Source organism: Wolffia australiana, chromosome 8 (genome assembly GCF_029677425.1).
Source record: "Wolffia australiana isolate 7733 chromosome 8, ASM2967742v1".
In the NCBI taxonomy this organism is placed as follows: Eukaryota; Viridiplantae; Streptophyta; class Magnoliopsida; order Alismatales; family Araceae; genus Wolffia; species Wolffia australiana.
The window spans coordinates 9,921,260-9,943,792 of NC_135842.1; the positions used below are offsets into that span (position 1 = coordinate 9,921,260).

Consider the following 22,533-nt stretch of genomic DNA (forward strand, 5'->3'; position numbering starts at 1 on the left):
GGAATGCCGCCTAGTTAGGGGCCTAACACTGAGACGGTGGAGGATGACTACATCTAGATGGATATCGATATAGGATATCATCACTGTAGCAACCGATATCCGATATCCGGATATCAAAAAAAAGGATACAAGAAATTACCTTTCTGGTATCCGATACAGCATCCATCCCAATACCGTCATCCGATACTGGTGTCGGGACGGGCGAGCACTACTAGCAACATCTCTTTCTGTCTCTCTCTCTTTCTTTCTCTTCCTTCATCCCTTGTCTGTCATTGGTCGGTTCTTAATCAGGGACAAGTAAAAGGACGGGACCGATGACGAATGCTGATGATGACGAATGGGGACGATAATGAATGGTGACGATGACAAATGAGGACAATGACGAATGGTGACAATGAGGAATGGTGATGATGACTAACGGTGATGATGATGAATGGTGACGATGAGCAATGGTGACGATGAGGAATGGTGATGATGACTAACGGTGATGATGATGAACGGTGAAGATGACGAATGGTGATGGTGACGAATGGTGACGATGACGAATGGTGATGATGACAAATGGGGATGATGGCGAATGGTGATGATGACAAATGGGGATGATGGCGAATGGTGATGATGACGAATGATGACGATGACGAATGGTGATGATGACGAATGGGGATGATGGCGAATGGTGATGATGACGAATGGTGACGATGACGAATGGTGACGATGATGAACGGTGACGATGACGAATGGGGACGATGACGAATGGGGACAATGACGAATGGTGACAATGACGAATGGTAATAGTGACGAACGGTGGCGATGACAAACGGGGACAATGACGAAGGGTCATGATGATGAACGGTGAGGACGACGAATGGGGACGATGACGAACCAAGACGATGAAGAATGGTGACGATGACGAACGGGGACGATGATGAATGGTGATGATGATGAACCAAGACGATGAAGAATGGTGACGATGACGAACGGGCACAGATGACGATTGTGACAAAATCAAATGCCTTGGACGGATGACTGGACGGACATCAGTCCACCAAGCCCAATCCCAAGGGGGGGGGGAATAGTACTTCATATAATTCACTTTCAAAGACGGGAAGAGAATTTGGGGTTTTCAAAGGGTTTTTGCCGCCTCGACAGCAGTCCAAGCTTCGTGTGGGGGTGCGATGGCGCAGCAGCCGCCGCGATCCCTCCGAGAAGAGTACGGGTTGAAGTCCATCGACGCTGTTCTTCCGCCTCCCACGCCTCCGCCTTCGCCCAGGTTGCCAATTTCTCCTCTTTTGTTCTCCGATGATTGTTCCATTCCAACTTTCGTTCCCAGATCTCTAGGTTTTTCTCCGATGAAATTCGTCGTCTTTTGGTGTTTCCGGAGGTCCTTTTCTTCTTTTTGATCCCTGGAAATCAAATCTCGTTTGAATCCAATCGGATTCGGCAGTCATTGGGCAGAGTTCTTCCGTAATTCTCGATTACGCTGGATATGATGTTCTTCCTACCAACAAGAACTCAAGAATTTTCATATTTCATAGCCCCAAACAAGTCTTCGATGAGGAATTGATCATTGGCATTTTAGTTTGTCCTTCTCAAGATTACTGAGATAAAATCATCATATTTCGTCAAACTCTTTTTTGTGAAAGAAAGATAGGGGACTTCACTCAAAAGACTTTTTTTTTGAGATAAAAATATATGATATTTAACTACACAGAGGGCCTGAAAGGCCGGCTGGGAAATTGGACTTGGGCTTTTACACGTAAAACCCACAGCTGTTTGTACCACAGGAGCTTAAACTTTGTTAAACACTAGGATGAATTTTCTGATGTAATCCATCTTCTTCAGGACAAGGCATCAGCATGAATCTGGGACGAAATCCTCACTGGATCGTCTTTCATCCTCGTCAGATCATGATGATGATGATGACAGAATTATCATTGTTATTACATTATGTCCTCGCCAGGATGACGATGAAGACTAGGATGAAAGGCAATAACGATGATAATTCTGTCATCATCATCGTCATCATTATCATCATCATTCTGACGACAACGAAAGACGACCCCGGTGAGGGTTTCGTTATTGCCTTTCGTCCTCGTCCGGATGACAGATTGAAATGACGAAGACGAGGTGGATATTCATTATCCTCAACCAAGACCCACAATTGTCATTGCCTCCCATCATTGTCCCTTTGTTGATCTCTCAGATAGCGAGATAAGATATCAAAAATGTCATCACCATCGTTATTCGTCCGCAGGAGGATGACAGTGATAAAAGTTTCGCCGTCACTTAAGCTGCGTATGATGATGAATACAATGATGGATTTAGGGATGGGCATGTGGTATGGTGCAGAATTTGCATCAAGTGAGCGGATTTCTGACCATCCTAAACACATGGGCCGGTGTGTGGAGCGGATGTGGGGCAGAAATCCAAACCGCTGATGACCTTAATTTACTGAATTTATTGCCAAAATACTGAATTTCAGCTACTCATCTACTTGAATCATATCTTTAATTTTTATTTTATGTTTATTACATAACTGCTTAAACTGCCCATTCGCTCTGCCCAGACCCTGAGGGGTGGGGGGGGGTGGTAATGCTCTCTGAGTTGGGTGGAGATGGTTTGAAAGTCCAAATCACACTGCACAATGACGATGGAACCGTCCAATGTCTCTGATTGGACCATTCGTAAACGAGTTTCGGAAGATGATGACGAGTTTCGCCATCTTCATCTCTAATCCAAATCACACTGCTCAATGACGATGGAACCGCCAATGTCTGTGATCGGACCATTCCTAAACGAGTTTCGGAGGATGATGATGAGTTTCGCCATCTTCGTCTCTAATCCAAATCACACTGCTCAATGACGATGGAACCGCTCAATGTCTGTGATCAGACCATTCCTAAACGGGTTTCGGAGGATGATGACGAGTTTCGCCATCTTCGTCAGTAATCCAAACTTTGAAATGTAACCCATCTTGGTGAAGACTCTTGAACTGGGATAAATTCTCTAGTGTGCAGATATCCGAGGAAAATCAGATCGAGGCAGAGAGACGAGACCCCGAGCAAGACGGATCGGAGGAACAAGAAGAGTGTGGTTTCTGTCTGTTCATGAAGGGAGGGGGCTGCAAGGAGAGCTTTGTTGCTTGGGAGCTCTGCATGCAAGAAGCCGAGAGCAAAAACGAAGATCTCGTCGAGAAGTGCCATCAGGTGACTGGCCGCCTCATGGAATGCATGCAGGAACATGCCGATTACTACGAGCCCATCTTGAGAGCCGAGAAAGCCATGAAAGAAGAGGTTGCTCATGCTCTAGAGAGAGAGAGCAATGTTGAACCATCGGATGGAGGAACATCGGCTGTGATCAATTCTTCAACGGATTAGTATACTACTGCTTTTTTCTCCACAATCTTCATGCTATAATTGAAGATGAAAGACCAAGCTCTAGAATTGATGGCTAAAGGAAGGTAGAGAGAGAAAATGGTGGCTAACCAGAGGCGTCTACAGACTTTTTCTTGGTATTAGATAAGTACCCGAATAAACCCTGATCCCATCTCTTTAAACTTCTTCGTTTAGAGTTTCAGAGATTTTGCAGACTAGATTATTTAATTTGCTCACTTGGGCTTCAATTTTTTATTTTTTCTCTTTTTCAAGGATTAATTCATATATTTGCTGATAGAAAAATTCTTTTATCATGTTTTGACCTGATTGTTTTTTTTCTAACACTGTTAGCTGTCTGGATTCTTTAGATATTCACCTCAATTCGCGTGATATTATAATCTATTAAGTAAGAGTTATCATAAGTTCTTGTACTGATTAGGAAAAAAAATACAACAAAATATGAAAGCTTTCTCCATTTTTCCATGATTCCAGTGAATCAGAACATGATACTTATTTCTGGAGGGCGATTCATGTTTATCTTTTTTGTAGATTAGCTCGTAATGTTCCTGCTAGGAACTATCATATTTATCATGGCGATTCAGGAGCTCATAACTTACTCAGTTTGACTGTTTCTTTAAAACATTGCTTAGTTGTACGGCGTATAAAAATATTTATTTGAAATCTCAAGATACTATAATTGACTAAGAGTCATCATATTCAATCGTTAAATTAGAATCATCAATTAGAGTCATGATTAGATGTTCGTCCCAGTTCGAATCATAATTAATTTAAGTTTTGGGTTTCCCTCAAATTCTTATGTGGATATTTTTTCAATGGTTTGAACAAAAAAAATTCCAATCCAAATTCGAATTCTCATGTTGATATTTTTAGGGTTCCATGTCCTTTGGATTGATCAAATTGAGATTGGATTGAAGGACTCAATCGATCAAATGACCTTTATTGGGATGGTCGAGTCGTTGATTCAGTTATAATTACTAATGAATCATTCTTAAGTGTACATACCAACGAAATCCAAAAAAGGCGAACAGAAAAATGGACTTTTAACATGAACATGTTCAAAGTTTTGTTAAGGACGGGATATTTTTTCCTCCCTGGATGAAAAAACTGACCCAAAGACTGGTGTTAGATGGCAGATGGAAGAAAAAGTTTTACCGAGTTTTTTCTAGAATTTTCTGTCCTAAAATTTCAAAGAAAATCGTCTTTTCTTGAGAGCTTGGCTACTGACTAGACAAAACTAGACCAACAAAGTTACCGAGATGCGAGGGATGGGATGATTTTTAAAGAAAAAATTAAACCTGGTGTTTTTTGATTTTTAATTTGCGTTTCTGACCCAATGAAATAATATTTGAGAAGAGATATTTTCGCCTATAATTATTTAATTAGAACGCTCATCAAACCAATTCTAATGCCAGATAAACCATAAAAATTTACTCAACGGTAGTATTACTTCACATAATTATTTATTAAAACCGTAACGCTTTCTGATTTCTAAAAAATCCGACTATCCGACGTGTCTCATCCACATCCGCAAGGAACCGCCACGTGGCGGTCCATCCGCCACTCGCCAACTCCAACCGTCTGGTTGAAATTGCTCGCCCTTAAATGACCAAAAAGCCCAGACAAACCCAGAATAAATCTCCGAAACCGTCAAGGGCATAATCGTCATTTAGGCGTGTTCTTCCTCTTCTTCAATCTTTAGCTGGTTTTCGAACGATCGATCGACGAAGACGGGGGCAATGCAGATTTACTCTTCTCCGCAGCAGCTCGGTCGTCTCTTCACGCCTTGTTCTAGCCCTAGCGGCGTCAGATCTTTGTCAAGATGTGTTCTTCGCGGAGGAATCGCTGTTCATGGCCAGATTCTTCACCCTCGATCGGCCAGGGACGTGTCGATTGCGTTTTCCAGCGGTTCGACGCTCGCTCAGGAGGAGATTGGACGTAAAAATGCTTCGGATCCAGAGGAGGAGGCTGAGGAGAATTTGCTTCTTGTTCGTCGGCCTGCGAAGGATCTTGTTCGGGAGAAGGCCGACGAAGAGGAGGAAGAGGAGTCGGTTGCTTCGTCGTCGGCGTCCGGCATTGAGACGGGGCTTAATGAGTTTGCTAAGAAGATGCCGATTTTTGAGCCGCTGGAGCGCGTTGTGGGGGGACCGGAGGAGAGGCCGTTGCCTGTGAATCTCGAGCTCTGGCTGTACCGGGCGAAAGTCTTGACTAGGAATTTTCAGTTTGATGATGCGGAGAGAGTACTGGGGAAGGTACTTGATTTAGTATTTGGCGTCAAATTTCCTTTTTCTTCTGTTAGTTTATCTTATAGAGATTTCTTTTGCAAGTTTCTACCATAACTTTTTTTTTCTAACGCGGGAAATCAGCTCCGTTGAAGTTTATCCATTAATGTGATTAGGATGCATGGCCGTGCATGAGTGTCTGATTGAAACATGATTAACAGTTATCATTAACTGATATTATGGTGGCTGATATTCATGGAGTTTACATTCTTTATTGAATAGATAGCCTGACACAAGAAGTCGGAAAGTAGCGTTAATCTTGGCTGAAAAACAAGACGTCGCATGTTTTTCTAATCTTATTATTTGAGAAATCCCGTATTCTCGATCGGTACAACTATGACAAAAGAAGAATTTCATAAAATTTGTCATTCTATGGTACGATATTGAATCATATTCCTTCATACTGATCTTATTTTTTTTTACGCTGTGAGTGAGGAAGTTGACTTAGAAAAGCATAATGATGAATTTCATGCAAACGTTGTGGTTAGGGAACTGAATGGTAGTTTCAGTTGACTATGCCATTATTGTTTCTTTAATGAAAGGAAATATGATACTGGATAAAGGGCTTTTCTTCTCTGGAGACCACGAGAACAATATTCGAAACTAGTTTGTTTATGGATCCTCACGAAAAGTGTTTTTATTGCCATCTAATACACTGTCTTTTCTTGGAAATTAGACTGTAGTGTATTCTTATCTTTAGTTCTAATCTGGAAAAAATATTTTACGTTTCTAATCCAGAAGAAAAAATCGATCAGAAATCTAGTAAATTTCTGTGTATTCCAAGAAGGTTATTGAATGAATTTTGATACAAAACAGTATGGTTCGTATTGTGAACGGGAAGGAAGAAGGGAGGGCCGGCAGGACAGACGTTTCTGAGACGACAAGACAGAGGAGGCTGGCAGAGTGGATGTCGCCAAGGGACAGAATCTGATGGGTTGGATGTTGTCTGGAGACTACGGCGATGGCGGAGTCATTATTAAAGAATTTTACACCAAAATCTTAGTCCATTCCTTGGCCTCGGAGGAGGGCTGTATTTTTCAAAAGGGGCGTCGGGGAAGGGGACAGAAGACAAAAATTGCCCGTAGTGGGCTTAAGATGCGATTGGGATTGCGTCATATTTTCACTAAGATTTGGACATGAATGATACGTGTTAAAATTCATTCAACCTTTATTTTAAGAATATTTCTGGATGAATGATGTTGAAAAAACAACCTTGTTTTCCAGAAATGTGACGATATATATGTTGATTATCATCAGATTGAAGCCCGGAAGTTCATGAACTTCATCTTCTAAAATATGCCAGCTACTGATAGACTATAAATGGCCAGAAACGGGACTCTAATAAATTTTCATTCTACTTCATAGAGCACCTATTAGTGTGTCATTAATTTTAAACCTTGGACGCTTGCTTTATTTGATTCTGATAGTAGTTTTTGACAATCTCTTGTGTCGGAGGCATAATATAATGTGCCGCTTGGTTATTCTGAAGGAGAAGTTGTTCTTGATTGTTCAATTTTACTCACTACTTGTTCTTGATTGTTCTTGATTATTAGGCTCAAAACAACTAATTTTTAATTGCATTGAAGATATGCTTTTGAAAAACAACCTCATGGAATCTGAGCCCCTTTTTTCTCCTTTTTCTAGTGTTCATTTTTTTGGCCGGAAGATGGACGGGCATATGTGGCTCTCGGCAAGCTTTTCAGCAAACAGTCAAAACTTCTTGAAGCAAGAGCAGTCTATGAAAAAGGTAGCCAAGCAACCCAAGGAGAGAATCCTTATATTTGGCAGGTTGGCCTTCCCTAGTCCTGTTTTTTTCCTGTCATCCTTATACGCCAGTTTTAATACCATGGTTGTCAATTCCATGATTGGGTAGTCATGAATATATCAATAAAATATAGTCCAAATTCTTTGTAATTTTAGGCCTGGGATGGAAACTATTAGTTTATGTACACTTGTGTGCTATTTACATTTCTTTTCTTTTGCTTATTTTGTGCAAGTGGGCCAGATGTTATAAGTGACTGACGTGTAATTCTGTGGTTCACACACTTTATAAGTGAGTGAAAATGACAGTGAGGAGTCATTATCGTCTTCTCATCATCTTCATCAGTGAACAGTAGTTATTCGGATCATCCATGCAGTGTTGTTTGCAGATACATGGTGGTCAGGCGTGATGTTTATCATTTTTTTCTGATGCTTAGAAGAGAGACATGATATTTCTCATGCGCCTCCATTCTTCTTCCTGAGCTAGCAGCAATGATCACTATGAGATTTCAATTCTTCATGCAGTGTTGGGCTGTACTTGAGAAGAAACTGGGGAACGTGAGAAGGGCCAGAGAACTCTTTGATGCTGCCACGGTTGCTGATAAGAAGCATGTCGCTGCATGGCATGGATGGGCGGTCTTGGAGATAGATGAAGGCAACATCAAGAAAGCCAGGAGCCTTCTTGGAAAGGGGCTTAGATACTGTGGCGCCAATGAGTACATATACCAGACATTAGCCTTGCTTGAGGCTAAGTCCAATCGTTACGACCAGGCTCGATACTTCTTTCGGCAGGCAACGCTTTGTAATTCAAGAAGTTGTGCTAGTTGGCTTGTGAGTGTTGAATATCTTTGTTCCTTGTGCAGAAAGAACAATGGTGGCTTTATTCTTTTAGGCTCACTCTCATTGAGCTTTGTGAATGGTAATGCAGGCGTGGGCGCAACTGGAGATGCAGGTCGAGAACAATCGTACTGCAAGAAAGCTATTTGAGGTTTTAGGACTTAAATTTCATTTTTTCTTTAAAGAATATTATTGCAATATCACGGGAAATCTTTATGCCTACATGCTGGGACTAACAACAAGGGAAATATATTTTAGTTTCTATTTAGATTAGCCAGCCATTTAAATTAAGGTATATTGTTTAGCCTTGAAATATCTGAATACTTCTACGTATATCTTATTTCCTTGAGAATCGGGATAACTCAAAACGTGTTTTACCGCATCAAACTATAGGGATTCCTCCTCTTCTTATTCTCTCTGATCCTTCTTCTTCTTTTCATCGAGCAATTATTATAGTACATAAATATGCTGTTTCAACCTTTCTGGAGGATTATCTAAGCTTTTAACCAGAATATTCTATTTTTTATGCCTTGCAGCAAGAACTGCCTCTCAAAACCCTAGTAATGTGATTTTTTGACATAATTGCCACTGTCGTATTTTATTGAATCTCAGCGCAGTTTTTTTCTGATTCTTAGGGTTATGAAGATTCCGTTCTGATTTACCCTGATGATCGGTGGGGGAAATTGAGTTAATGATGACATTTATCTTATAACGGACATGGGTGGACCTTCAGCGTCTCGTTCATTAATATCTCAATTAAATGCAATCAATTTATTTGGATACAGTTAAAAGATATAACTGTATTTTGATTCTTATTACGTGATTTGGGTTTGTTTAGTCGTTAATGATTACTGTGTTTGATATGTGAACACTGGATGATTCATATCCTCTCTCTCTCTCCATCTGTATTCCTAAGAAATGCAATTTTATGAGTAATTCGATTGACATTTGAGACAAAACCATGTTCCATTGAGCAGAAAGCAGTTCAAGCAAGCCCGAAGAATAGATTTGCTTGGCAAGTCTGGGGTTTATTCGAGTATAAGTATGGGGACATTGAGAAGGGAAGGAAACTGCTAAAGATAGGCCATGCTCTTAATCCAAGGGATCCTGTTATCCTTCAATCCCTTGCCTTGTTAGAGTACAAGCACTCGTCGGCAAATCTGGCAAGGGTGTTGTTCAGAAGAGCATCCGAGATTGATCCGAAGCATCAACCCGTTTGGATCGTAAGTAAAAAATGTCGGTGTTTATAAGTGATCTTGGTAATATTTTTTTATTTTTCGTTTCGTCTGATAAGTAAAACAAACTCTTTAAGCTGCAGTATCGTTTTACTTCATTTTTCCACAATTTCAACAAGATTATAAGTGTCTAGTAAATGAAAATTCATCTTGTCAACTTTTGACGGCTCTTTCACTTCTGCAGATCGGAGACAAAACAATAGAATTTTTTAATATTTTGTACGATATCATTATTCCATATCAGGAAAAACATCATGCCAAACCACTAGTTATGATATATCCTTTAAATTTACAAATAATTCCCACCGTAACTGTCTACAATCAACAGATCTCCAGAATTAGCTCTTTCTCTCTACATCTTTCTAGGTTTTAGGTCTATAGTTGGATCACTTCCAGACACTAATGTAGAGAAATTCAGGCTTGGGGATGGATGGAATGGAAGGAGGGTAATACTTCTACGGCCAGGGAGTTATACCAGAGGGCATTGTCCATAAACGACACCACTGAGAGCGCAGCACGTTGCCTTCAGGTCTGCTGACATCTTTTATGTCCTTGTTTTGTCGGGTAATGGTTCACAAGTTCCATAAAGTAAGAAATTTGTGGATTTCCAGTAAATAATTTGATTTTCATGTGGAATAATATATTTTTTATGCTCCCAGTGAGTAGCGTTGTCGATTTTCATTGTCACAATATTTTTTACGCCATTTGTCCAAACCCAGTGGCATTGATGAAGCTGACGAGATTGGGGGATGATAATGATGATTATGATGATGATGAGTTCATCATTGTCTTCCAACCCTCATGTGGCGTCGACAATGACAATGGCGAGTGGCTGATGACAATGACAAATTTTTCATCATCATTGGTCGATACCGAAGATGATGATTTTCCCATCCGTCATTTTTTACAAGCTTCCCATAAATAGCGAAGACGATGGTTCAGGATGATAGATTCGTCATTGTCTGTCAACCTTACCATTCATGTTAACTTATTTTGTTTATATCCGACTATCTTCGGTTGAATAATGGAAATCATGATTCAAGTTCACTATGAAGAGAAGGTTGTAGATTATCCTTGTTTATTTCTCTTTTCTGTGGGGAAGGTGGGGTTGACGAACTTGTGGGTTTTCAGTAAATAATTTGAGTTTTATATGGAATAATATATTTTTTATGCTCCCAGTGAGTAGCATTGTTGATTTTCATTTTCATAATCTTTTTTACGCCATTTGTCCAAACCCAGTGGCATTGATGAAGCTGACGAGATTGGGGGATGATAATGATGATTATGATGATGATGAGTTCATCATTGTCTTCCAACCCCCATGTGACATTGAAAATGACAATGACAAATTTGTTATCATCATTGGTCAATACCGCAGATGATGTTTTCCCCATCCGTCATTTTTTACAAGCTGCCCACTCATGTAAACTTATTTTGTTTATCACCGACTATCTTTGGTTAAATAATGGAAATCATGATTCAAGTTCACTATGAGGAGAAGGTTGTAGATTAGCCTTGTTTATTTCTCTTTTTCTCTGGGGAAGGTGGGGTTGACGAAGTTCGAGAGTTTGATTTGTAGATAGCTGTTGGGATATGCAGGCATGGGGCGTGCTAGAACAAAGACTGGGTAATCTGACAGCTGCAAGAAGGCTCTTCAGATCCTCGTTGAACATAAACTCTCAGAGCTACGTGACGTGGATGACGTGGGCATCGTTGGAGGAAGACCAAGGAAATCCCATCCGCGCCGAGGAAATTCGCAATCTCTACTTACAACAGGTGATATTTTATCTACCTTGATGACATCTTTTTTGAGCATGTTGATTATAGAGCCCAAGATGGGAGGCAGGGAGGGGAGAGGGAGGTAGGCAGAGGGCAGGAGTGAGAGATTGATACGTGGGTAGACATTTAAACAGATAGGTGGAGAGAGAGAGAGATAGAATGATAGAGAGAGACAGAGCGAAGAGAGAGAAAAAGAAGGAGAGAAATTGGGAGATGTGGCATATACTATGGTTGAAAGGCAGGAGAGAGATGGAAACAGGGAGAGATAGTGATGAATGAGGGATAAATTTGGGCGATATAAGGTGGAGAGATTGATAGGTAGTTAGAAATTGACAGATAGGTGGAGAGAGAGGTATATAGAAAGATAGAGAGAGAGAGGAAGAGAGAGAGAGAGAGAGAAAGAGAAGGAGAGAAATTGGGAGATGTGGCATATACTATGGTTGAAAGGCAGGAGAGAGACGGAAACCAGGAGAGATTGTGATGAATAAGGGATAAATTTGGGTGATATAAGGTGTTATGGTTAGAAGGCAAGTTGGGGAGAGAGAAAATAAAAATGGTGAGAGAGAAGTTGGGAGATATGATTTGTTTTATGGTTGGAAGGTAGATTCTGTTAGAGAGAGAGAGAGTTGGAAGCATAGATAGAGAGAGAGTGAGTGAGTGAGAGAGAGAGAGAGAGTAAGAGAGTGAGGGAGAGAGAGAGAGATGGAAGCATAGAGAGAGAGTGAGTGAGAGAGAGAGAGAGTTGGAAGCATATAGATAGAGAGAGAAATAGATAGAGAGAGAGAGAGTGAGAGAGAGAGAGTAAGAGAGGGGGGGAGAAAGAGAGAGAGAGAGTTGGAATTAAAGAGAGAGAGAGAGAGAGATATGGAAGCATTCTATAGTCTACACAACCTTCTATAAAAAATAAAGATTTGGAGTGAGCTCCTCAACAGTTGACCTCTGGTTTATCGTGAACCAACAGCGAACGGAGGTTGTCGATGACGCGTCCTGGGTCATGGGCTTCTCCGACATCATCAACCCTGCCGTCGACAGCATCCGACGGCTTCTCAAGTTTGACGAAGACCCCGCAGCCAGGGTCCAGAGCGCCGCCAGAAACATCAAGTACCTCGAAAAGGCCTCCGTTGACCAACTGGTCAACCAGTCTTCTTCCTCCGGCACCGGAGACGGTGGCGGTGGCATCGCGGTCAATGAAAACGGCGGCAAAGACTTTGACTTGGACGCCTTCATCAAAGACAGGTTCTCCCTCCAAGAGTCTGACCTCGACGCCATAATGGAGAACTCGAGACCCGGCGCGAGTCTCCAGCCGTCCAGAAGGCGAGTCTGGAGACTAGAACGGGGTAAGTCTGCTTCACCGCCTCGCTGATAAGTCTCACTCTAGCGTTGACTTGATTGACAAAGTCAACATTAGCAACTTGGTGGGATCTGTATATAATTTATCCCTGTCTTCTCCATGGACAACAGGGGATTCATTTATATACTTCTTACCTTGTATTTAAAGTGTTGAAGTCTCTTTACCTTTGCCTGCGTGTAGGGTAGGGGTTGGCCATCGGATTGGATCATGTAAGATCTTAAAATTTGATTAGTTGAATGGCCTCGATCATCATCATGTCAACCAGGTGATCTAGCAGATCGATCTTGATTAATATTCGGCAGACTCGATCAACCGAGGAGGGTTGCTTGTCAATTGATCGGACGATTAGACTGATCAGGTTAACATATTCAATGATGTCTGGGCTGGAGCTGCCAGGTGATAAGCCTGATGAATTCCATTGTTGGCAAAACTTTCTGAAATGGAAATTGATATAATTTTTTTGGAATATAGTTTGGTTGCAGAAATGTTATCTATCAAGCATGATCAATAGATACAGAGAAAGAGTGCGAAGTGTTTTTTTTAGATTGTTCGTTTATAAGTAATTTTTCTTTTTGTAATATCAATCGAGGTTGACATATCTTGAGGAAGATCACTAAGATCAATCCCGATTGATTGATCAAGTTTGATCTGTTCGATCAAACTCAATTATCATATTTGGCCAATGCGATATAGCAAAATCAATTAGAATTATCCGTCATAATGATAAATTGTATCAAAATTGAAGATAATCTCATTGATTGCCATTGATTGATCAAGTTTGATCAGTTAGGTCAAGAAAAATCTGTCGATTAGTCTGATTGGTGAGACCAGTTGTGAGTAATCCATATCCCTATCAATAAAAATAATCTATCGATTAGATCCTGATCGAAGATTGATCATTCAATAGATTTGTTATGTTCAACACCCCGTCAATCACTGATCCCTAATGTAGGGTTTGGTGTAGCTCAACTTGTTGTCCGAGTAAGCCCACTTGTTACTTTTACTTTATTCATTGAACCCATTGATACATCAACTTTAAATGTAGACCTTAAAATTTTCCTCTTAAGCACTCCATTGCACCTTACAACTTGACCTTGCCTAATTATGCTATATTTAATGAAGACTGTGAGGCTATTTAAAATATTATAAACTGAACATATTCATGAAGCTATTAAAAATATATAAAATATTCAACTATAATTTCATTGAACAATTTAATTTATATAAAAACTTAAGTCAAACTTATTATAATTTAATTAATGGCGGTTAATGCACTGAACCCTACCAGCATTCTATAATGAGAAAATGTCTGGTTTGTAATGGGCTAGATCTAGTAGAATATCTCACATTCTTGGATACGTTAGGTTGTGGATTCTGAATTTGGGAGATATTATGCTTATGGTTACCTGTTTTGCGCTTCAAAATTTGGGATATTTCATGCTTATGGTGAAAAGGTTAAAATTGTTTAGATGCATTATCTAAATGCACGAGTTTGCATCTCTAATGAAATGTTTGTGCAGATTATTAACTAGAAAATTTGTCCAAAAATTTGTTTGGCCCTAGTTCCTCTTATCTGAATTTATCGTGTCCCATTTTGTGTTTTAAGACAAAATGTAATGGAGCTAGTCTACTACAGTGGAAAATGCAATATTCTATGGCTAAATAGTGTAACGCTAGCCCATGTGATGTGGTCAAAACATCTAAAAATGATGGCTCAAAATGGTATTAGCCATTATATCCCTTATATGTGACAGACTATCTTTGGATGCGACATCTATCTATCAGATATAATTTTGATGTGACCGATTATCTGCACACGTGACGGGTATCTGTTAGATTTTTTACGTGATATATTGTCCCTTGATCTGATCGTTATCTATCAGATCAATCTAACTCACCTTTTGTTAAAGTTGTAGGTTTGCTAAATAATCTTTGTTCTTTATGGTGTATCTACATGCCGGAACTACATGGTGTTCCATGAGAACTACATGTCGGAAGAGTTAACCTTTTTTCATTCTCTTGTTTTTTTATTTTAACCTTGTTTTTCTGCGTTAAATATAAATCCTTTTTTAACATATCACTTTATTTGAGTTTTGTTGTCTATGTAACCTGTACAAAGATATGTTGTGTCCCCTTTCAAGAGACGCTTAACTATATCATTTCCTTTCTAATTGGCTTGTCATTTTTCTAGGATTTTTTAGGACCTAGCCATGCCTACAACTGATCCAATTGTGCCTTCGTCACAAATGTTGGAAGATTCTATCAATGGAAGGTTTTCAAGTGACATGGATCAAGCATGAGCTCTCAAGTACACATGATCCCCATGATGGAAATACCATTTAGTCCATTGAACATTCTACATGTTGTTTAATATTTATTGATATAATATACATATTCATTATAATGCACACACGATGCTTATAACTGAAGTCCGTGAATACATTAAATATGCAATTGAATTATGGTGGTATCATAATAAATAATAATTAGAATTTAAACATATATGTTTTGAATATTCCTATGCAATGGATACTCAAGATGGACATCAAATATCCAAAAATAATATGATGACTACGGTGACTCTAAGGATAGAGTTTGGGTGCTCTTGGGGGAAAGAGTGCACCAGATTGTTCTATGTGAATCCCTAAATGGTGTTATACCTTGTTTTAATCTGGTTAACGTTGGATTCTACAGGCTTTGATATGGTTGAAGAAATCAATCGATAGAACTATTGAAGGAAGTACCTGTGCACGGATCACTGTTGGGTTTGATGCCTTGGTTCGACCATGGAAAACACATTCCATGGATGAAGAAGCGTGTCGATCGATTCACAATCGATCTTTAAAACAAAACATTGAAAGTAACTTTTGGTGAACTTGTTCCACCCTTTACTTTGCTGCATCGAGATAGTTCTGAAGCGGTTCACGCGTCTGGCCTCCAGAAGTATCCACACAATCACTTGACGCTTGGATCACCACATCTTCTTCTTCAACTCTTCTTGAAAATCTTGAAGATCTCCTCGCCATGAAGACACTCTTCCTTGGATGAGTTGAGAAGAGAGTGGAGAAAGAGAGGAACTCCCAAATCAGGCTTGCGTGGGTGCTTAAAATGAGACCCCTTTCCATCTTTACATTTTACTTAAGGTTTTTCTCAAAAACCCTACAAAGTAAAATATATCCACCAATGCCCTTATGACCTTGTGTGTGTGACCCTCTAGGCCCTTGTATTGTTCTAGTTAATAACTTTAATGGTCCAATAACATTTATTGTCCAACCTTATTAATTAACTATATCAACATATAGATTAATTAAATAAGGATTGATTTAACCCAATTGGTAGGTTAAGTTTCCAGCCCGTGGGTTGCGAAGCTACACCTCGTGCTCTAGAAGATGATGAGTAGTCTTGAACTCTTTCATAAAACCTTTATTGTAATCAATTACCATATAAGTATAATTCATCATCCGCACGAGACTCTCGAACGACTTAGGGTATGGTTTATCGTCAAACCCTAATCCGTCATTCGATCAGTACTGATGCGTGACGGGGATAATTGGAGAACGCCTTCTCCTTCATCCTCACTACCCTGGCCATGGATTTTTTATGCATCGTCTTCCTTGAGTCAATCTCCTCTTATACCAAGGGCGGATGATCCCATCTTGACCACTCAATCATTTTCGTAAGCTTATTACTAAATGTGATCTAAAAATTATTTGAATCCCATGATTAGAGGCTCGTAAGTCATAGTCAAAATGTAGCCGTCCACTCACAAGATGTCCTTGGTGTCTCAAATCAGTGGATCACTTATACAACCGTGACTTGAATCAACTTGATTGACGTTTAGATATAATACCATTCAGGAATTTGTACGGATCAATTCAGTGAACTCTTTCTCCAAAGAGCACCCACTATATGTTCTTAGTATAGCCACACTAATAGCTACAAGATCAACTATACTTATCTTATAAGTAGGATCAATAAGTGCTATTCTATCCTAATAATTAGATGTCTGTCTTGACTATCCGTCGAACAGGAATATTTGGAATACATGTTCAAAGACTAGTGATCAATGTATTATGATCTCATCATAATTCACTACGCCATTGCATGTATTCATGGATTTCATTATAAACATCACACTGAATAATAATGAACGCAAATATTTTATTCAATGAACTTAAATAAACAAGGTAGTGTGATTGGCTTGACGGCCACATAATATCCATCAATCACATTTGTGATTTCTTGGATCCCGGAGTGAGTCGAGTCGAGCTACTCAAGTGTGCAACTTCTCGACATATCCATGTGATCCTCGGCACGTGGATCTCCTCCTTCTCGTTGACGAGCCTCATTCAATCTCCGTTGTCGTCGTTACGCCATCCTGATTGCATCGGAGTGGAGAGGGGGTGTGGGCGAGTGTTGAAGAAGGGGAAGGCCCCTGAACAATTCTGGCCTGGGTGAATTTTGTTCAGAGCCTTCACCTATTTATACTAAGTGGGTATTTTCATAAAAACTCCCAAAACTTAAGTATATCTTTCGACATCGAAAAGAACATTTGCGTGTGACCCTATAGGCCCATGTATCGGCCTAGTTAATGACTCCAGCGGCCCTATAACCTTTATTAACCTTTAAAATTAATTAACTATATCATCATATAGATTAATTAACGTCGGATCAATTTAACCTAATCAATAAATTGAGTCTCCAACATGTGGGGTGCCAAGCTACACCTCATGCTCTAGAAGATACAAAGGAGTGTATCGACTCACTCATGGAACATGCTCATCATCGGTTATCGTATAGGTATAATCTCTCATCCACCTGACACTCTTAGGATGACTCATGGTATGGTCTACTGTCAAACCCTAATCGGTCATCCGAGTTAGTACTGATGTGTTTTGAAATCATCCAAGAACTCTTCTCTCGATATTTCAATGCCTTTGCCAATGACTTCATCGCGTCGTCTTCATTGAGCTATCACCTCTTATACGTAGGGTGGAGAATCCCATCTTGACCACTCAATCATCTTCATGAACTTCTTGATGCACCTGAACTAATGCTATTTAGAATCCCATGATTAGGGAAGCGTAGGTCATAGGAAAAGTACAACTGTCTGTCCACAAGACGTCTTTGGTGTCTCAGGTCTAAGGATCACTCACAAAACAGTGACGTGAATCAACCTGATTAATAATTTAGAATAATACAATTCAGGAATCATTACTAATCAATTCAGTGAACTTGTTCCACTAAAGAATATCCATTATCTATCATTAGTATCATCATATGAGTGACGCCAGATAGTGTTGTTCTATCTGGATACTTTGATGTATTTCTCAAGTATCCTTTGAATTAGAATATTTAGAACACATGCTTAAAAACTAGTGACCCTGATATTACGATCTCATCATAACTCACTAAGTATGATCATGTGTTAATGCTCTTCATTATAAACATCACACATGCACATCACACATGCATTATAAACATCACACATTGGCCTTACAAACAAATATATTTCCATCAATATTCCACTTGGACAAAAGCCAATCACTCTTAGTGAATAAACCCTTTATTTTTAAGTGATGCTCAAAATGATGGTTCTATCAATTGATCTGTTAAATTGTCAGTTAATGGAATACCTAAATTATATAATATTCTATTAAAGATGATCTTCCTAATCAAGTGAAATATCTTGGTGAGTTGTCTAACTTCAAATGAGACCTAGAATTTTTTTCACTAGTAGAATAATGTCATTGGTGTCGCACAATAATGGAATAGGGTTTATGATCAAAGACATGACTCCAAGGTTAGTGATGAACATTTCAATCTCTTTCTCCCTCAAAAACTTCAACTATAGTGATGTAGTCCTTTCTCGTTGTTAAGTTTTAAGTTGACCTACTTGCAAACTTTCCAATAGGTTATACTTCCATACTGTACAAGCATAATTTTAAATGTAGACTTTATATCATTGAAAACTCACTTTTTTGTAACCCTTGAGTTTCTATCTATCTTCTCCATGAACTAAAATATTTCTTTTTGTCTTATAAAGACATCAAGAACATATCTCTTATTTTTTTAGTGCTCATTACTATTCGATCTTCGGCTACATTGGGCCCCTAAAAGTATCTACATGATCAAGGTGCTCGTAGATCTCCACTTCCTCTTCTACAAGTCTAATTGAAGCTCTTGTAGATCTTCTCACCATGAAAATAACCTTCTTGGTTGAAGGAAAAACTGAAAATAAAGGGGGGCGACACAACTCAGGCTGGCCTGGGTGCGTAAAATTGATACCTCTCCCTTGTCTATAATTTACTTGATTTGTTTCACAAAAATCCCTTATGTAAAAGTATATCCACCAATTCCCTTTAGTAAAAGCGTGTGACCCTCTAGGCCTTTGTATCATTCTAAATAATTATTTAGTGGCCATATAACATTTATTGACCCACCTTATTTATTAAATATATTGACATAGAGATTAATTAAACAAGGATTTATTGAACATAATTGGCTGATTAAGTTTCTAGCTAGTGGTGTGCCAAGCTACACCTCATGCTCTACAAGATACAAAGTAGTGTTCCAACTCTCTCACGGAACCTTTATTGTCATTGGTTACTACATACGTCAAATGTTTCACCTTGTGGGGGACCTTTTTACACATTTTTCTTGATTCTTGGGAGAGCTTCTTCAAGGCATTCAATTATCTGACCTACAGAAGTATCCATGCAAATATTTGATCTCCGCTCCTTCTTCACCACTTCTTCTCGAAGACCTTGTGGATCTTCTCACCATCAAGGAGTGCTTGTGGAGTGAGTGAAGAAAGCAAATAAAGAACAAAAGGGTGGGGCAGATTTGGCTGGTGTAGGCATTTTAAATGGGTCCCCTATTATTTATCCTTATTAATAAAGTATATATTCTAACATTATTTTAGTCCTATATGTGCTACCCTCTAAGCCCATGGATCATTGTAGTTAATAAATGTAAAGGTATGATAACATTTATTGACATCCGTATCAATTAACTATATCAATATATAGACTAATTAATTATCAACCAATTTAGCCCAATCGATAGATTAAGTTTCTAGCCCATGGGGTGCAAGGTATACCTCATGCTTTAGACGATACATAGTGCTGTTCAAACTCTCTCATAAAAAATTTACCATAATCGGTTATCATATATGTATAATGATTCCTCTATGTAGGACTCCAAAATGACTTAGGGTATGGTTAATCGTCAAACCCTAATCAGACATTCACTCAGTTGTGATGTGTAACATGTCGTGGTATTTATATACATCATCTTCCTTGAGTAAATCTCCTCTTATATTAAGAGTGGATGATCCCCTGTTGACCACTTCCATGTGCTTCTTAATCTATCTGAGTTAGGACATGCTTGAATCCCATGGTTCAAGACTTGTAAGTTGTAGACAAAAAATAATCATCCATCCGCGTGATGTTCTTGTTGTCTCAAGCCAACATATCACTTTTACAATCATCACACAAATCACCTGATTAACGTTTAATAAAATTAAATTTAAGAATTCATACAAATTAATTCAGGGAAATTTCACTCCAAAGAGCATCCATTGCCTGCCCTTAGTGTTTCCACACTAACGACCACATATCCATCCATATTAATCATATAAGTAAGAATTGATAGTGATATTCTACCTGGATAATTTGATGTCTATCTTGACTATCCATCGAATGTGAATATTTCAGAATACATGTTTAAATACTAGTGATCACAATTCAGTAGGTCATTGTACATATTTATAGACTTAATTATAAGCATCATACTGGAATAATAATGAATAAATATTTCTTTCAATGAACTTCAATAAAACATGGTAGTGGGATTGGCTTGACAACCACATAATATATGTTGTGCCATTGAATCTTCAAACTATGATGTGAAACTGAATGTAGTGAAACAGTTGATGAGCTTCATAAACCAAGCACAAGGACTTTTATTCAGCCCATAGAGAACAAAACAAAGTACACAAACTTAAGAAGACTCCCCTGGAGTAATGTACTTGGGAGGTTTATCCACAAAAACCTACTCAGCTAAGTCACCATAGAGAAATGCATTGAAGACATCCAATTGATGAAAGGACCAATCGTGATGGAAGACTAGTGATAGAAGCTGATGTAGCCCAAAAGCCCATTTCTTGAGGTCCGTTAGCAACTGGGTGCCCAAGAAGAAGATCCTTCTAGAAACTGAAAAGATATGCATAAAAATATCTAGAGACCCACAAAATCCTCTAAAGGATTCTTCTTTGCCACAATCTGAAGAATACCTCTGATACATCTTAGTAGAGGTGCATGCCTTCTGTTTTTTCTTATCAGAATCTTCTTAAGCCACCCAATATCTTCAAACATATTCTAAAAGACTCATAATGTACATAGTATCTCTGCTCAGGCCTGTCATGATGTTCATTTTATGTTTTTCTCAATGTTTTGAGTTGTCGTTTCATGGGTATTGTTAATATTGATGACCCTGAACATTTTGTGGCCTATATAAGGTCCCTTTTATACCCTTGAGATACTATGTACATTATTATTGAAATATTTTTTTTTATTGAAAGTATTGTTTCCACCCTCTAAGTGTTCTCTTTGTTAGAGAGTGTGTTGATACTTCTGGACTCAAGCCCAAACCCCTTGTGGTCTCAAGGGTTGGAGAATCTATTTTTGTGATTTCCGGACATCTACTTCAAGTAGAGCAATACTTGTGGATTCAACCCATGGTCCTACACTATTTGTGTACTAGCACATTGATGGAGTTTTGCCAAACCACATGGGACAAGGTCTCGTTGTAATCGACACCACTGGCTTGAATAAAACCATGAGCTACAATATAAACCTTATGATGAGCAATATAATCATCAAGGTCTTACTTCAAGGAGTAGACCCATTTTTACATTACAATGTTGGCAGCATAGGATGGGGGACAAAAGTCCACGTGACCTGGTCTATAGGGCATTAATCTCAAAGCCCATGGCGGATTCTGAGGAAAGCGCCTAAAAGACCTCAACATATGTCTGTGGAATTGACTCGAAGACAGAGAGGGAAAAGATACAAAAGGTTTGATAAAGGTGATCATAGAATACCAAATGAAAAATGGGATGCTAGGTGGATGAGCACATACCTTTGTTCGCCACAAGGGAAGATAGAGGTCATCTAGAGGTGGGCTAGAGAAAGAAGATAGTGGTGAGGCAAGGGCCAGCGTGGAGGTGGACGGTAGATCTGCTTCTAGAGCAGAGCTAGTGGATAAAGGCATGAGAGGGGCGGTTGCCTATGCTGGACGGAGAGACTTGGAGAGAGAGGCAAAAGACTAGACTGATTGACAAGGAGAGGAAAGCTAGGAGTGAACAGGGACATGGTTGGGAAGGCAAGGAGGCAGAAAAATAGGGGACAATCTCATGAAGGGTAATGTTGGTTGAGGTCACATAGTGACATTCATAGTGTCAGATCGTCCAGGATGGGGATGATGGCCAGGACACGATGAAGGTTGTCCCATCCTATGTCTCAATTTTTGGAGCTTCATCCTAACCGTCCTGTCCAGGGGTTCATCCAATATTAATACAATTCATTTGTGTCTTGTCTCACCCCAAGTCATCCCATCTGAGTAATACTCATCCTGTCCCTCATCCGGGATGAAAGTATAAGTCATGAAAAAGGGCTTTTTGAGTTTATCATGAATCTTATTCTCCAGTTCTCCCCCTCAGTGCGAGCCGACGAGCCGACGTTTTGAATCGACGATGCCATAATCTCCTTTTACCGCGTGTGATGAATCGTCAATGCCTCTACAACGTGGAAATTGGCGATAGTCTTCACCGACAACTGGCTCAGCCCAGACGTGAGTCACTATCTCGTATACAGTTGATTTCTGAATAAGTA

At 39.4% G+C, this 22,533-nt stretch overlaps 2 protein-coding genes across 3 annotated transcripts; both read left to right on the plus strand.

Moving 5' to 3' along the window:
* The first annotated feature begins 1,100 nt into the window (after positions 1–1,100).
* LOC144706437 (uncharacterized) lies at positions 1,101–3,622 on the plus strand. Its single transcript, XM_078579393.1, has 2 exons — positions 1,101–1,270; positions 3,011–3,622. The coding sequence occupies exons 1-2, from the start codon at positions 1,176–1,178 to the stop codon at positions 3,375–3,377; spliced, it is 462 nt and encodes a 153-aa protein (XP_078435519.1). The 5' UTR covers positions 1,101–1,175; the 3' UTR covers positions 3,378–3,622.
* A 1,480-nt stretch (positions 3,623–5,102) lies between these two features.
* Positions 5,103–13,135, plus strand: HCF107 (high chlorophyll fluorescent 107). 2 transcript variants are annotated; one of them, XM_078579392.1, is made up of 9 exons: positions 5,103–5,644; positions 7,319–7,462; positions 7,961–8,266; positions 8,364–8,423; positions 9,250–9,495; positions 9,926–10,036; positions 11,107–11,283; positions 12,248–12,623; positions 12,818–13,135. In XM_078579392.1, the coding sequence occupies exons 1-9, from the start codon at positions 5,132–5,134 to the stop codon at positions 12,820–12,822; spliced, it is 1,938 nt and encodes a 645-aa protein (XP_078435518.1). In that variant the 5' UTR covers positions 5,103–5,131; the 3' UTR covers positions 12,823–13,135. The 2 variants fall into 2 exon arrangements, with proteins under 2 accessions (XP_078435518.1, XP_078435517.1); XM_078579391.1 differs by lacking the exon at positions 12,818–13,135 and having other exon boundaries at positions 12,248–12,804.
* Positions 13,136–22,533: the final 9,398 nt, after the last annotated feature.